This window comes from Zonotrichia albicollis, chromosome Z (genome assembly GCF_047830755.1).
Source record: "Zonotrichia albicollis isolate bZonAlb1 chromosome Z, bZonAlb1.hap1, whole genome shotgun sequence".
Taxonomy (NCBI): Eukaryota; Metazoa; Chordata; class Aves; order Passeriformes; family Passerellidae; genus Zonotrichia; species Zonotrichia albicollis.
In genome coordinates this window covers 65418588-65431479 of record NC_133860.1, presented here as the reverse complement: position 1 = coordinate 65431479, position 12892 = coordinate 65418588, and the positions used below count along the sequence as shown (strand labels likewise).

Genomic DNA, 12892 nt, shown 5'->3' with positions numbered 1-12892 from the left:
ATTCTGGAAAAGCTCTGGTGTTGTCAGCCAACATCTAAATCAGATTAAGAGAAACAAAGCTTTATACATCTTGGAATAAGTTTGGATGGTCTGCTTAGAAGCCTAAAAAAAAATTTAACCCACCCCTCCTCACCCCCCAAATCTCAACTCCTCCCCCCAAAACAAAACCAGAAAATAAAGATGTTGTTTCCACAAAATATTATTTGACTTAGAGCCTTCGTATCTAGACAGGTGCCCTATCTGCTCAAATACATATACAGACGTCCACCACTGCAGCTTCCCATAAATATTCTAATGAAATACATAGATATAAAAACCCTAAAATGATTAAACAACTATTAATTTTCAATCAAACTTGCTTATTACTTAAATCCCCTGCATTTTGTCCTTGGCCAAAGTAAACCAAACTGACTTTACATTATAAAGTTTTATAGAACTGGAAATTATTGTAGCCCCCAAACATGTACAGATTCACAATTTGTCCAACTCATTTTTTTTTATTGAAGTGTTTTATGTAAAATAAAAGCACTGTGAAAAGAAATGTATTTCTTGGTGGCTGAAAGTAATCCCAAACTCCACTATAAAATATCTGTTAGCTACCTTTTAGTGTATGAAATTGGTCCGACTGGGAACTACCAGTAAGAGCTCTCTTTGCAGTTCTTATACAGGCCTCATCTATCTAGTATTTTTCATTTTTAAGATGCGTACACACATGTACAAAACCTCAGTCATTTACACTGCCTCTTCTTTGGCAAGCCTGAGGAAATTTAAGCCCACTCAAACCTGAAATGACCATGATTAGGAAAGCAAGAGCAATATAAGACAGAAGTTTTTCCACGCTACAACTCAAGCTTCACTTATTCTGTCACACATACACTTACTTATCAAAGGAAGTCACAGCTACAAATAGCAAAGTGGTAAGAAAAACAGTTCTTTACAAAAGATTTAGAGAAAACAGATTTGTCAGGGTGGGGAGGACATGTGAATAAACCACAGATGCAAGCCTGGTTGACTGATATTACATAAACATGTGCACAGAAGCTTAATACATGACATCTTCAGATCCAACTGGACACCTATTCCATACAGGAAGAGTATTGCATTCCCTATAAAATTCACGTGTAAAAATATCTTGCCTAAGTAAAAGAGCTGCAATTCTCCCCTGGAGTACTTTCAAGCCCATACAAAGTGCTGGTGACAGTGGTCTGGCCCCCATAATGGAGTGGGAAACAGTATCTTACTTTTAAACAGTCAGAATACATGCAGGGCACTTTATGCCTTTTAGGGAGAGCATCAGAGCATCTCCTCCATAAATTTTTTGGAATTCACAGAAAAAACCTAAGGACCATCTTGGCTTCCACTATGAGAATGTTTTGAGAATTCATTCTGTTTTCTTGTACTTTTGCTACACAGCTACGTAAGCCACACGGGGATGTGCCAGTCTACTGAGTAGTTGATAAGTTAACAGAAAAATACTTTATCATTCACACATAGAAGATGCCATTCTCCAAGAGTCTAAAGTTCAATCACAATTAAAACAAAAATCTAGGTGATTTAGGCCATACAGCTACTCAAAGTAATGACAGATAAGAGGTGAGATTTTTTTGTATGTTTCTTCTTCTTCTTTTTATTTTTTTTTTTTATCCTTTCCTTTCAATAACTGGAGGAGTCACAGTATGAGCATGTTTAGTTCCCTTCAAAGATTGGAAGGCTTCTGTTTTGGTAATAAGCAGCTTCAGGGAATGTCAACACAAACAGCATCAGGAGACTGAACATCTGAACCTACAGATCTGGAAGAGCAACCACTGCAAATCTACTTAGAAAAAGGCCCTTTGATGGCTTCATAAGCCTGTGGGTGGTTCATCAAACCGAGTCCAAAGACAGCTGCAATTACACCTGCAAACCCAGACTCTCTGCAGAGAAAAAAAACGAGGTAGCAATCATCTACCATGTTTTTCAAGTCTACAGAAAACATTTCCTTCTCTAATAGCTGGGTGGGTTACTTTTTTGTTTTAACAGCCTGGCACTCCTTCTATCACTTTCTAAAGTGCAGTGATCAAACTCCATTAGCTAAAGTAAATGTGACAAGGAGGTAACAGTTAAATGGAATTTAAGAAATCATATTAGCATTATTAAATAACTTGGAACTTGACAACAGCAGACACATGAGCAAATGATCCATCAGGTGGTTTTGAGATTTGTTGTTTAGCAGCAACTTGTTGGAAAGACAATCACGACTCTAAGCATAGCTGGTTGAAAACAGATGAAAGGACAAAAAACAAAAAAATCCAAGCAAACAAAAAACCCCAATTCTTATTCTTCACCCAGGGGAGACTGATGTGCCAGGTGCCATTATAGGGCTTTCTTGCACACTCTGAGCAGAGAACGTTAGAGCTAATAGAAACTGAGATTATTTCCCCCGTCTTGTATTACCCACCACGGAGCTGACTTATTTTGGGTAGAATTTTCAGATGTAGTTTTAAAAGAGTTATTTTAACCATGCAGCTTGGAAGTGCCCCATCAGCACATGGTCATTAGAAAGTGATGCTAAAGATGCTTATCCAGAATTCAGCTGGAAAAGCCAAAGGGGAAGAAAAGATCCAGAACACCAACTACAGTGGAAAACTAGGAAAAAATCCTAAATGCAACTTGCAGGAATACACTACCTTTAAGTATGTTTTATGTGAGTGGATAAGAAAAAAATTGAGACATTCTTGTATTTTCATGTTTTGCAAGCATTACCTGTTAGCCTTACCAAAATTATTCAGATCTTTAACTGACAAACTGGCACCTAAATGCCCAGTTTTATGATTCAAAAAATTTGCCATTTTTTAAGTCAGTGATGGAAGAGAACACAGATGACTGGCTTTGTGCATTTTCACAAGGAAAGGAATTATCATGTGAGCCTGGAGCTTTGTTGCTTATTAGGATAAGCAATGACCTTATGCTACACAGACAGAACAACATTTCTCTCAGAAAACTTTTAAGCAAAAATAAAACCACCCTTGCAAGATTTGCTTTGCACCACACAGGAACATGACTTCCACCCAACTTAATCCAGCACTCTCTTTACCCCTGGCAATGACAAAAGGCAGGAGCTATTTCAAGAACTGCAGGGTACTTGTTCTACACCTACAGCCTTGTCTGACACCCACCCAAACAATGAGGCTCTTGTACAACCTGACTCTTTGGACCCGGCCTGGGAGCTCCAACCCAAGCCAGCTGGACTGCATATGCTCATGAAGATATCATGTTTTGTGCTGTTTTGTTTGGGTTTTTTGTTGTTGGTAGTGCTGTGTTTGTTTTCCTTTAAAGAGGGACACAGAGACCCATTCTTTTTGCTATGACACCACTGGATTTTGATGCATCAGAACAAGTTATAATTTTTATCCGTTCCAAGAACCTCGTCTGCCGTGTAGTCCAGCAGGGAAACGTAGCAATTCCTTCTCCTCTTCCTGGCGTCAGCCAAGGTTTAAAAGGTTCAAACACCACACAGATTCCCCATGGGATCAGGCATTTCAGCAGGTAAGGGTGCCCCTGAGATGGATCCGTGAGCTCGCTGGGGTGCATGGTGGCTCACAGCGTGTCTGCCCCAGGATGGGCTGGGACACTGCTGGATCACCGCACACACCGGTGTCACCATACGCGAGTGAGCAGCGACACATCTCCGGTTTTACGATATTTTTGTTAGGAATAATTATTATTATTATTAGTTACTCCTATAATTTAAAATAGGAACAGAAATTTCAGGACTACTCTAGTTTTCAGACTTGATTTTTGCAACCTACGATTGTTATAATTAGGCTATTACTAGAATTTTGATTACTATCTTTAGACACTTCTTTTTGTGATGGAATGCACTGTTTTCATTAATGTATTTCAGTATTGCGTTTTAGTACTGTGGTTTTGCACTAGATTTTAAAATATTATTTTAGTACTATAGTTTGTTGATACTAATTATGAATAGAGTTTTTATCAGCAGTGGGTTTAGGCAATTTTTCCTCCCCCCACCTCGCCCCGCTCGCGTCCCCGGCAGGTCCCGCACGCCCGCCGCCGCCCCGGCAGCCCCTTACCCTCGCACTGGTAACCGGCCAGCCCCCAGATGAAGTCGGTGCAGTAGTGGCAGAAGGTGGGCTTGGTCAGGGTCACCCTGCGGAACGCGTGGCCCGGCGGGCTGCTGCCCCCCGCCGCGGTGCGGCCCCGCCCGCCCAGCACCGGGCTGGAGGCCGGGCTGCCGCCGCCGCTGCCGCCGCCGCTGCCGCGCAGCGAGCGCGCCCCGTCCGCCATTCCCGCCGGGCGCCCGCTCCGCGCGCTCCGAGCCGGCCGCCGCTCGCCCGCCCGCCCGCGCTTCCGCCCCGGGGCGGTGGCGGGGGCGGGCGGGGGCGGTGCCGCGGCAGCGCCGGCGGGCGGTGCGCGCTGCCCCCTGCCGGCCGCGCCCTCAGCGCCGCGCCCGGCCTGCGCCCGGGGCAGCCCGGCCTGGCCTGTCTTCCAACGCCTCTCTGGGCAGCCCGGCCCGGCCCGGCCTCCGACTGCTCCCGGGGCAGCCCGGCCCGGCCTCTGCCCGCGCGTTCTGTGGAGAAACTCCGCCTAGCGTCCATCCTAAATCTCCCTTGGCGCAGCTAGAGAATAGGTTCTCTCTGCTGTCTCTAGCTGCCTCGGAGAAAAGGCCGGTCCCCACCTGGCCACACGCTCCTCTCAGGGAGTTGTAGAGATTGATAATGTCACCCCTGAGCCTCCTTTTCTCCGGCTGAGCAGCCACAGCTCCCTCGGCCGCTCCTTGGAAGACTTGTTCTCCAGCCCTTTTGCCATCTTCATTGCCCTTCTCTGGACTCAGAGGTAAGACATCCAGTGTTTTGCCACATTAATCTGGAAGGTTTTCTTATCTTTTCGGCATACCATTTTAGAGCACACAAAGCTCCGCCTCAGGAAGATATGTGATGATGCATTGGCAGAAGAAAATTATTTGCCATAGGTTTTGCCTTCTACACTCAACATCTCTGACTTCATGAGGAAAGATGAAGGGTTCTGCCAAGTCTCCCTCCTCCATAACACAGGGCTTTTTTGTCCTTTGTTCAGTTAACCTTCTTGTTGCTAGTTTGGAAAATGTTTACAGACCTGGATGTTTCTATGATGCTAGTTTCTGGAATGCCTCTGTTTCTGTGATTTATTATGTTGAGTAACTTATTATGGATGGAGTAGGGTGGGACAAGAAAGGAGGCTATCACTTTGGATTTTGTGTATCTCAACTTGTCTTGATCTCAGCATTGTGTTGGGAATCTCCACTCGGCTATTCCAAACAGCATCCAGGTACCTCCATTAAGCAACAAAGGGTAGTTAAAATTTTTGTTCCTGGTTCTGATTTATCTGTATTTTGGTGAAGGGTGTAATAAGCTGGTATAATAAACCTCTTCTGTAATAAATCCTTGTCCTGTAGACCAACAGTGAAGTTCTAAAATTTGTTTGCATCTTCTAGTTTCTACTACTCTTACTGTGTGTCTCCTTTCTGCGTTGTGAATATGAAAGTAGTTATGATCAGAAGGATTTGACCTTCTCAAGGAGAAACAGTATAAATAATTAAGAGACCAAAGAAAGCGTAATACGACTTTTTATGGTGGGAGAAAGAGTGAGTAGTTGCATACATAAGCTTTCAAATACTTCTAATTGCTTCTACAAACATGATTTAGAAAACATCTAAGATACCACAGAGGCTGTACAAAGCCTCAGATACACAGGAGGAAAGGGAAGAGGGAAGCAGTGTGAAACCTCTCTCTCACCTGGGATTTCACCTGACAGCCACAACTTTTCAAATGTCAGGGAGAGGGGTTTGGCAACTACATCCTACATCAGCTCGTTGCCTCACAACTCTAGGATGCATCTCTTTGGCTCCTGTAGTCTTTTAGGTACTTCAGGTGGCCACGACCCTGATTTTTACTTAGAGTGGGAAAGACTTTGCTCCCACAGTCCCCATCTTGCTGTTTGTCCACTCAAGGGATGTGGGAAAGGGGTTACCACTGAAGACTGCAGCGAAAGAAATTGTTGAGTACCTCAGCTTTCCTCTCAATCATTGTTACCATGATTGTCTGTCAGGGGACACACCTTCTCTGACATCCAAATGAGCAGACAGCAGGGTAGCACTGCAGAAGAGGTCCTGGGTGTCTTGGTTGTCAATGAGCCAGCTGTGCACACTGGCAACAACCAGGATCAACAGTATCCTGTGCTGTCCAGGAGCACAGCTAGTCAGCTCAGAGGAGGGATTATTACTGTCTCCCCAGCACTACAATATTAGACTATTGCATTCAGCTTTGACCTCCATAAAGGAAGAGCATGACAAACTGCTGGAGCAAGTTCAGTGGAGAACCATGAGGGTGGCTAGGTGTTGGTGCACTTATCCCATGCAGAGAAGGCTGAGGGAGCAGGACTCTGCCTGAAGAACAGACAGTTGCCAGGAGATCTCCTAGCACCCCAGTACTACTGACACAGAGATTTTTTATGAGGAAGGACCAAGGTTCTTTACAGGCATGCATACTGTAAGGACAAGAGACAAATGGCACAACTTCAAACTAGGTGTTCAGGCTGGATTTGAGGAGAAACCTCTTTACCCTAAATGCAGTCAAGCGGAGGGGCTTTCCATTGACCTGTCCTGCCTTTTTTTCAACCTATCCTGTCCTCTTTAAATGTGTTTCTTTTGTATTGACCTAATAGTTTTTCCCCTCTTAAGAGTCAGAGGCCCAAGATTTGGAAAGCTGGAACTCATGTGAACATATCTTTCCTACAATCTGGGGAACTACCTTATAATTGTATCAGAATTTGACTGTTTCAAAAGCCTGAGGAAGTAATCAATTAATCTTTTTATAAAAAGGTGAAAATGCATTCAGTTAACAAATAATTACTTACATTACTGAATCACTTATCCAGGCAGGTAGTTACAAGGTTTCTTTGATAGAAGACTGGAGAATGGTACTTTTTGTAGTTTAGATATAAATTAACTGTGCGATTGTGGCTATATTTTAACAACTTACTCTCCAGATAAATACTTATAAGCTGTAACACAGGGGCAAGAACTAAACTTTCTGTGCTTTAATTTCTCATCTTATCTCTGAGCAATCTGTATAACCTGTAAAAATGACCTAAACCATCCAAGGGCTGTCATCAGCGAGGCCTGCCAAAACATCTGCTGCCAGTGGCCATGGAGTGTGGCAGCAGTGGAAGGCTAGCCACCCTCTCCATTTCACGTGTGTAGCACATCTGCTGCCCTAGACAGTAGAAAAAAAGTGAGGTAAAGAATTATTACTGTAGCTGTCACATTCACAAATGTGATAACTTATTAGAAGTGGTTTTTTTCTCATGCAGGAGCTGTTGCTTGACAGGTTGGTAACTGAAAGATGAAACCAACAGGATAAAACTACCATTTCTTAGGTATACCTTTATATTTTTTTAAATAAAGAAGTGCCTCAAGATAAAAACAAATAAAATTCTTTGAACATCCATTGTCTTTGTTTTGACAAGATTAGTAAAACAAGATTAGGAAAAAAAATGTAAGGCCTCTGAAAAGAAAATTTACTTCTTTTTACATCCTGATAAACATTTTGTGGCACTTGGATTCTATAACTTCATTAAACTCAAGTTATGCAACTCCTGGGCAGGCGGCACAGAAAACTTGTCCTTTTTACAAGTTTCTTGGCTTGGTAGAGGTGTTTTTGGTAAATGGAACAAACTTTGCACCTTGGATCTTCTGAGCCTTTTGTAACCTTCTTGTACTCTTTAGATTTAGGGAGAAAACATACTGTGACAGATAGAAAGCCTTTGCTGCAACTGAGAAGTAAAAGTTCTGGTACGTCATCCAAAATTTATGTACACGATTAAATAAGTTTGATGTAGTGTCAGCATCACATCATGTTTTTATCCTTTAAGGAACACAGTTCATTATACCAGAGCTCTCTTGTCACTCAGACTGTTGAAATTCAGTTACTCAATTATTTCATGAAGCAATTTATTTGTAAGCAAGCTTCAAAAAACCTGAAAATAAGTAATCATGTCAGGTCCAGGTGAGATCCAGAGGATTTTATAAGACTGTATTAATATGGAAGTAGTGGATGAAAAGCAGATGGAGCTGTGCTGTTTTTTAGTGGTCTCTCCTGGCCTTCCCATTTCCTTTTTTCTCAGAGTGCTACAAACAATTTCATCCATCCACTGACATGATAGGAGTGGGAGTCATTAGCTTCCCAAATGCTGGAGTAGCTTGCTAAGTTTCTGTTCCTATAAAATATGTTCTTTATGTGTTGGTGAATTGTGGAAGGGTGAAATCCCGTGGTACCTATCCCCTAGAGCCATAAGCAAAAGCGTTTCTAGATTACTGAAATCTTCTGCATTGTTGACTTCTGTTTTCTGAATTCCCTTCATTACTGCAAGTAATTGGAAGAGAGGAATGACACAAACCATATGTGGAGGTTGAAAAGGAAAGTTTAAAATAAATTGTGGCTTCAGAGAACCAAAGCTTTGAATGTGCCCTCCTGTTGGCAACCAGCAGGGAAGAAGAGCTACAGGGGGGTTGGTTTTATTGGTTTAAACCAACACATCAATATTTGGAAACTGAGGGATAATGCTTCTTTTTGCACATGAAAGGAAGTGGCTCACGAAGTATCACCTTCCTAGGCAAGAGAGGTTTCAGATTTGCAGTTTTTTCACCTCTCCAAGTTGGTGATGTCTGAATTAAAGGTAAATCCTGATGTTAATTTAAATAGGCTACCTTTCTTTTTTTCCCCAAAGTCTCACAGCTGAAGAGACAATAAAAGTATTAGATCAGGTTTATGCACTCTTTGTCTTGAAATGGAAAATAAAAGATAAATTCAGTTTCTTATACCTACACTACCAAAAAAAACCAAAGAGAGAAAAAAGGGTTAGTACCTAGCACATAATTAGTTTGGGTTTGGGTATTTTTTCTTCATAATAGCTCTACAATTACTTCCTTCCTGAAAGAAAGTCTTTAAAAAAACTGTTCTAATCACACTAGAAATAAATCAAGTGCTGACTTGCTAGTTAAAAGCACCAACTGCCCCTGAATAAGAGAAGCAAAAGCCCTGCCATGGAAAGCCAGAAAAGTTCTTGATCAGTTCCAAGTTATGCAATAAGATATGGTAGGTCTTTCAACTTTTTATTTGATTGCCAGATTAACTATACCTTTTCAAATAAAGGTTGTAATAAGGGACACATTAGACTGTATAATCTAAACAAAATTATGTATTAATGTTTATATATCAAATATATGTGCACTTTTCACATAGGTACAGAGATTTAGAAGAAAGTCCTTCAGTACAAGTTCATCCATCTGTTGTGGGGGAAAAAACCCCTACAGAAATCCCATCAAGAAAACCATCTTTATTTCACCAAAATCATTATAGTTAGCAGTAGTAAGTATTTAATGAAAACATAGATGCATTTATCAGAAGCAGACATAACTGTAGAACTCATACTTTATTTTAGCGTTTACACTCCTTACTATTTCAGGAGTTTCCCTAGTTCTGCTAACAAAACTGAGATTTAGTAAATAATAAACCATATCAGAGCTGAAAGTAAAGAAAACTGTGTAACAACATAGCTAAGTCAAAAGGTTGAAATTTAAGGCCCAGGCAGCTAGCAAACATGATGATAGGACAGGCAAGTTATTTGTGCTTCAAATACACTGATTTTAATATTTAATAGCTTATTTCCAGTTTTTAAGTTTTAGAACAAATAACTTCGTGACAGAGTACATAAAGGATTTGCTCAGAGTTGAGCAAATTGTTGTATTTCTCTGGGAGAAATACACCAACCAATCAACCAAAAAACAGCTATTTTTTTATTGTAAAGAATTGCCAGTTTAACATCTTTAGTCATTTTTTCTCTCTGGACCTAGGGAACATGAAAACAATTGTTATTAATAGAGTACCTTAATGCACTCTGACATGCAAAATATGCAGAACACCCACATATGGAATAACAGATTGCTGTTAAGGTTTAGTAAGAGTTGTGCACTCTGAAAATGTCCAAGTCTTGTTGTTAAAACCACATTGCAATTTCTGATTCTACACTCTAATAATATATCAGAAACCCAGTAAATAAAACACCCTTTTTTAATGTATGTATATATGTGTAATTATTCTATTATTCAATTATTTCTATGCCTGACAGTACCTGTTGGCCTACAGGAGAGATCTACTCCCAGCAAGAATGTAAAGAAATACCATGTATGCTAGACTCCAGAGTGATGTGTTCATGCATGAGATCCTCCTTTGGCTGTGTCACTGGTGGCCACATGGATGACAGGAGGTTGTGGTCTGTGGGCTGTGTCAGATCAAAGGCCCTGACAAGCAGCAAACCTTCTGAGACAGAGAGGTCAGCAAAAGTAATCTCCAGCCACTGTGACTTGCTCTGTCCTTATGAGGGGCTCAGATGTCTCCCAACCAAGCTTGTTTCTGTTTATTTGTTGCCACAGTGTAGCACGAGTGCCTTCAGTTCATACCTACATGACCAGGAGGAGTCATTCTCCTGTTGCCAGGAGTCACAAGCTCCCAACATTTCCACCTTGGGAGTCTCAATTTTCCCACCTTGCTAGTCCAAATCTACTACAGAGTCCAGCCTTGCCTTTTAGCTGTCCCACCTCTTAAGCAGCTATTGAAGATAAATTCTTAAAATAAGACATCACTGTGGAGTTAAAGGGGTTTGTTGATGATTAAATAATTATCAAATTATAATTAAACGATTATTGAGTGATAATTAAATAGTAATGTAATTAAACAACTACAACCCACTGCTCTACAGGAGAACACAATGGCCTCAAGGGTGGGGCTACACATGTCTATAATGTAAGGTGGTTGATTTTTGTAGTTAACCTGCCTTGGTGCAAGAGTACAGTCACAGCAGTTTTAGTTTTGGCTAATCCTGCTCAGGATGGTTCTGTTAGGCCCTGATAAGTTGTGGTGTAGACTCCTTGGTTCCTGAGAAGTCAATGGCCTGGCACAGTTCTCTGGGTGTGCACAGCTGAGCTGACTGGCGGTGATGCCTGAATCAAAGTGCTGTTCACTCAGCCAGAGTCCTGCCCCTGTCATTGCTGCAGAGGGCTCCAGCACTCACCTCTGCACAGGCACCTCCTTGGAGGGATCCTGTTGCCTTCCTGCTCATCCTCCCTGGTGCGATGTGGTCTGCTGCCTTCTCCCATAGCTTCTGCACCAGGCAGCTCTGTACCTCAGCCCTGCACCTCAGCCAGACCTCAACCTTCTCAGTATCACCCTGGGAGGAGGAACCTGGCACTGCATATAACCTAACACCTGCAGGGCTCCCCATGTTCTCTTGGAGGAGTATCTGGGCTGGTGCTAAGGGGCATGCTGTCGTGCTGGCTCCAGCACAGTCTTCAGCAGCTCTTCTGTGCACCTTTAGTGTCCTCTGTAATGGGAGTGCTGTGCTAAAGCCAGCTGCCCCTCACCAGTGGATCACTGCTCTCCTCCGGGACAGCTGAACAGAAGTAAACACTCCTTGATCAGGAAAGCACTGACTTGGAAATGCTATGTTCCACAATAAGGAAAACAGAAAGAGAGGCAGCAGTGTATTTCTATCTGTAAAAAATAAACTGGTCTGTTATGTGCCAAGTCCCCAATTGCTATCCCTGGTTACCACTACATTTCCTTCTTCTGTTCTCTAACAGTTTGTAACTAAAATGGGTTCTGTTGAGTGTAGTCCGTGGTTGATTAATGGAAAGATAATTCACGAGTAGGCTGCTGCAAGCACTGGTTTTGTAGGTGTTTATTCCATTGAATAATGTGGAATAGGAGAGGACTCTAGCTCAGAGCAGGGGTAACCTTACAGTTAGATCCAAGTTTGGTATTAAAGCAGTTCCCCATATTGTTCCAGCAGTACTGTTGACTTGCTTCATCACCTTGTTATACAGATGAAACTTCACGATGTGTAACTTAGTTCAAGATTTCAGAAAGAATGTGAGTTTTCCAGCCTATGCTGCCAGTAAAACAATTTAAAACTTGCTTGTGTTCTCTGTTACATAACCAAACAGGACCAACAGGCAGTCATTGATAGAAATTTTCAAGGCGTGCAAGGCAGCCTATAGCTTGGACAACAGTGTAACATTCCAGAGGAAAAGGGGCAATGACTCTTCTTATTGCAGAACTGATGTCTTCAAATTCCCCATGGGCCAAAAGAAATGAGCATCCAACTTAAAAATGGGCCTACCACTGCACCCGTGCATTCCAATATGGGAACAGGCACCAGCACCTCCAGCACCAAAGCTGTGATGGGCCTGGAAAGAAGCTGAAAGCTCATCCCAAATCCAGGGAGTCACCTACAGGCTGGTTACAGGACAGAATAACCATGAATCATGCAGGTAGCTGTAGCTGTAGAAGAAGAGATTATTAGTGACCTCATCCCCAATAAGTCACAGTTGTACTAATTAAATAGCCTTGCCCTTAATGGGTCGCAGCTGTGACTAATAAAGGTAATTGTGATAAAAGGTGTAGCTTGGTTGATCAGGGAGATCCTTCCTCTTTGAGGAAGAAGATCTTAAGGAGGTAGAGGAGCATGCAGTCTGAAGGGTGTGTATGTTACTCATGGCAGTGGAAACAAGTTCTTGTATCAGTCTCTGGGATGTGCATCTCACATTATGCTGCTTGGCTTGTCTCAGAGTACTTTTGGCACCAGTATTGCAAATCAATTATTCAATTGCTTTCCCTGCCTTTCAAGATCTGCCTTGGAAGAGGGCAGAACGCAAGGAGGCTTTCTCAGAGCAGAGATGGTATTGGTAGGCCGTGAAGAACAAGCCCCATGTTTATGCTTTATTGAAAGACTGTGCAAAAGGAAACAGTGCATCAGAAACCGAAGACTGTTTAATCAGTCCCAGCAACTGCTCTGA

At 42.2% G+C, this 12892-nt stretch overlaps 2 protein-coding genes across 3 annotated transcripts in view; one reads left to right on the top strand and one right to left on the bottom strand.

Moving 5' to 3' along the window:
- DGKQ (diacylglycerol kinase theta) overlaps positions 1-4372 on the bottom strand; it is an 87024-nt gene extending 82652 nt beyond the window's left edge. The window contains exon 1 of one of the 2 annotated variants that reach the window (XR_012578202.1): positions 4074-4372. Coding sequence is in view for 1 of the 2 variants with exons in the window: in XM_074533077.1 (XP_074389178.1) it covers positions 4074-4287 (214 nt within the window). In the remaining variant the exon portion in view is untranslated. The remainder of the gene's footprint in view (positions 1-4073) is intronic. The other variant, XM_074533077.1, reaches the window with a different exon arrangement.
- An 82-nt stretch (positions 4373-4454) lies between these two features.
- Positions 4455-12892, top strand: part of ACO1 (aconitase 1) — a 54656-nt gene continuing 46218 nt past the window's right edge. The window contains exon 1 of the mRNA XM_005492687.4: positions 4455-4836. The gene's annotated coding sequence lies outside the window, so the exon portion shown is untranslated. The remainder of the gene's footprint in view (positions 4837-12892) is intronic.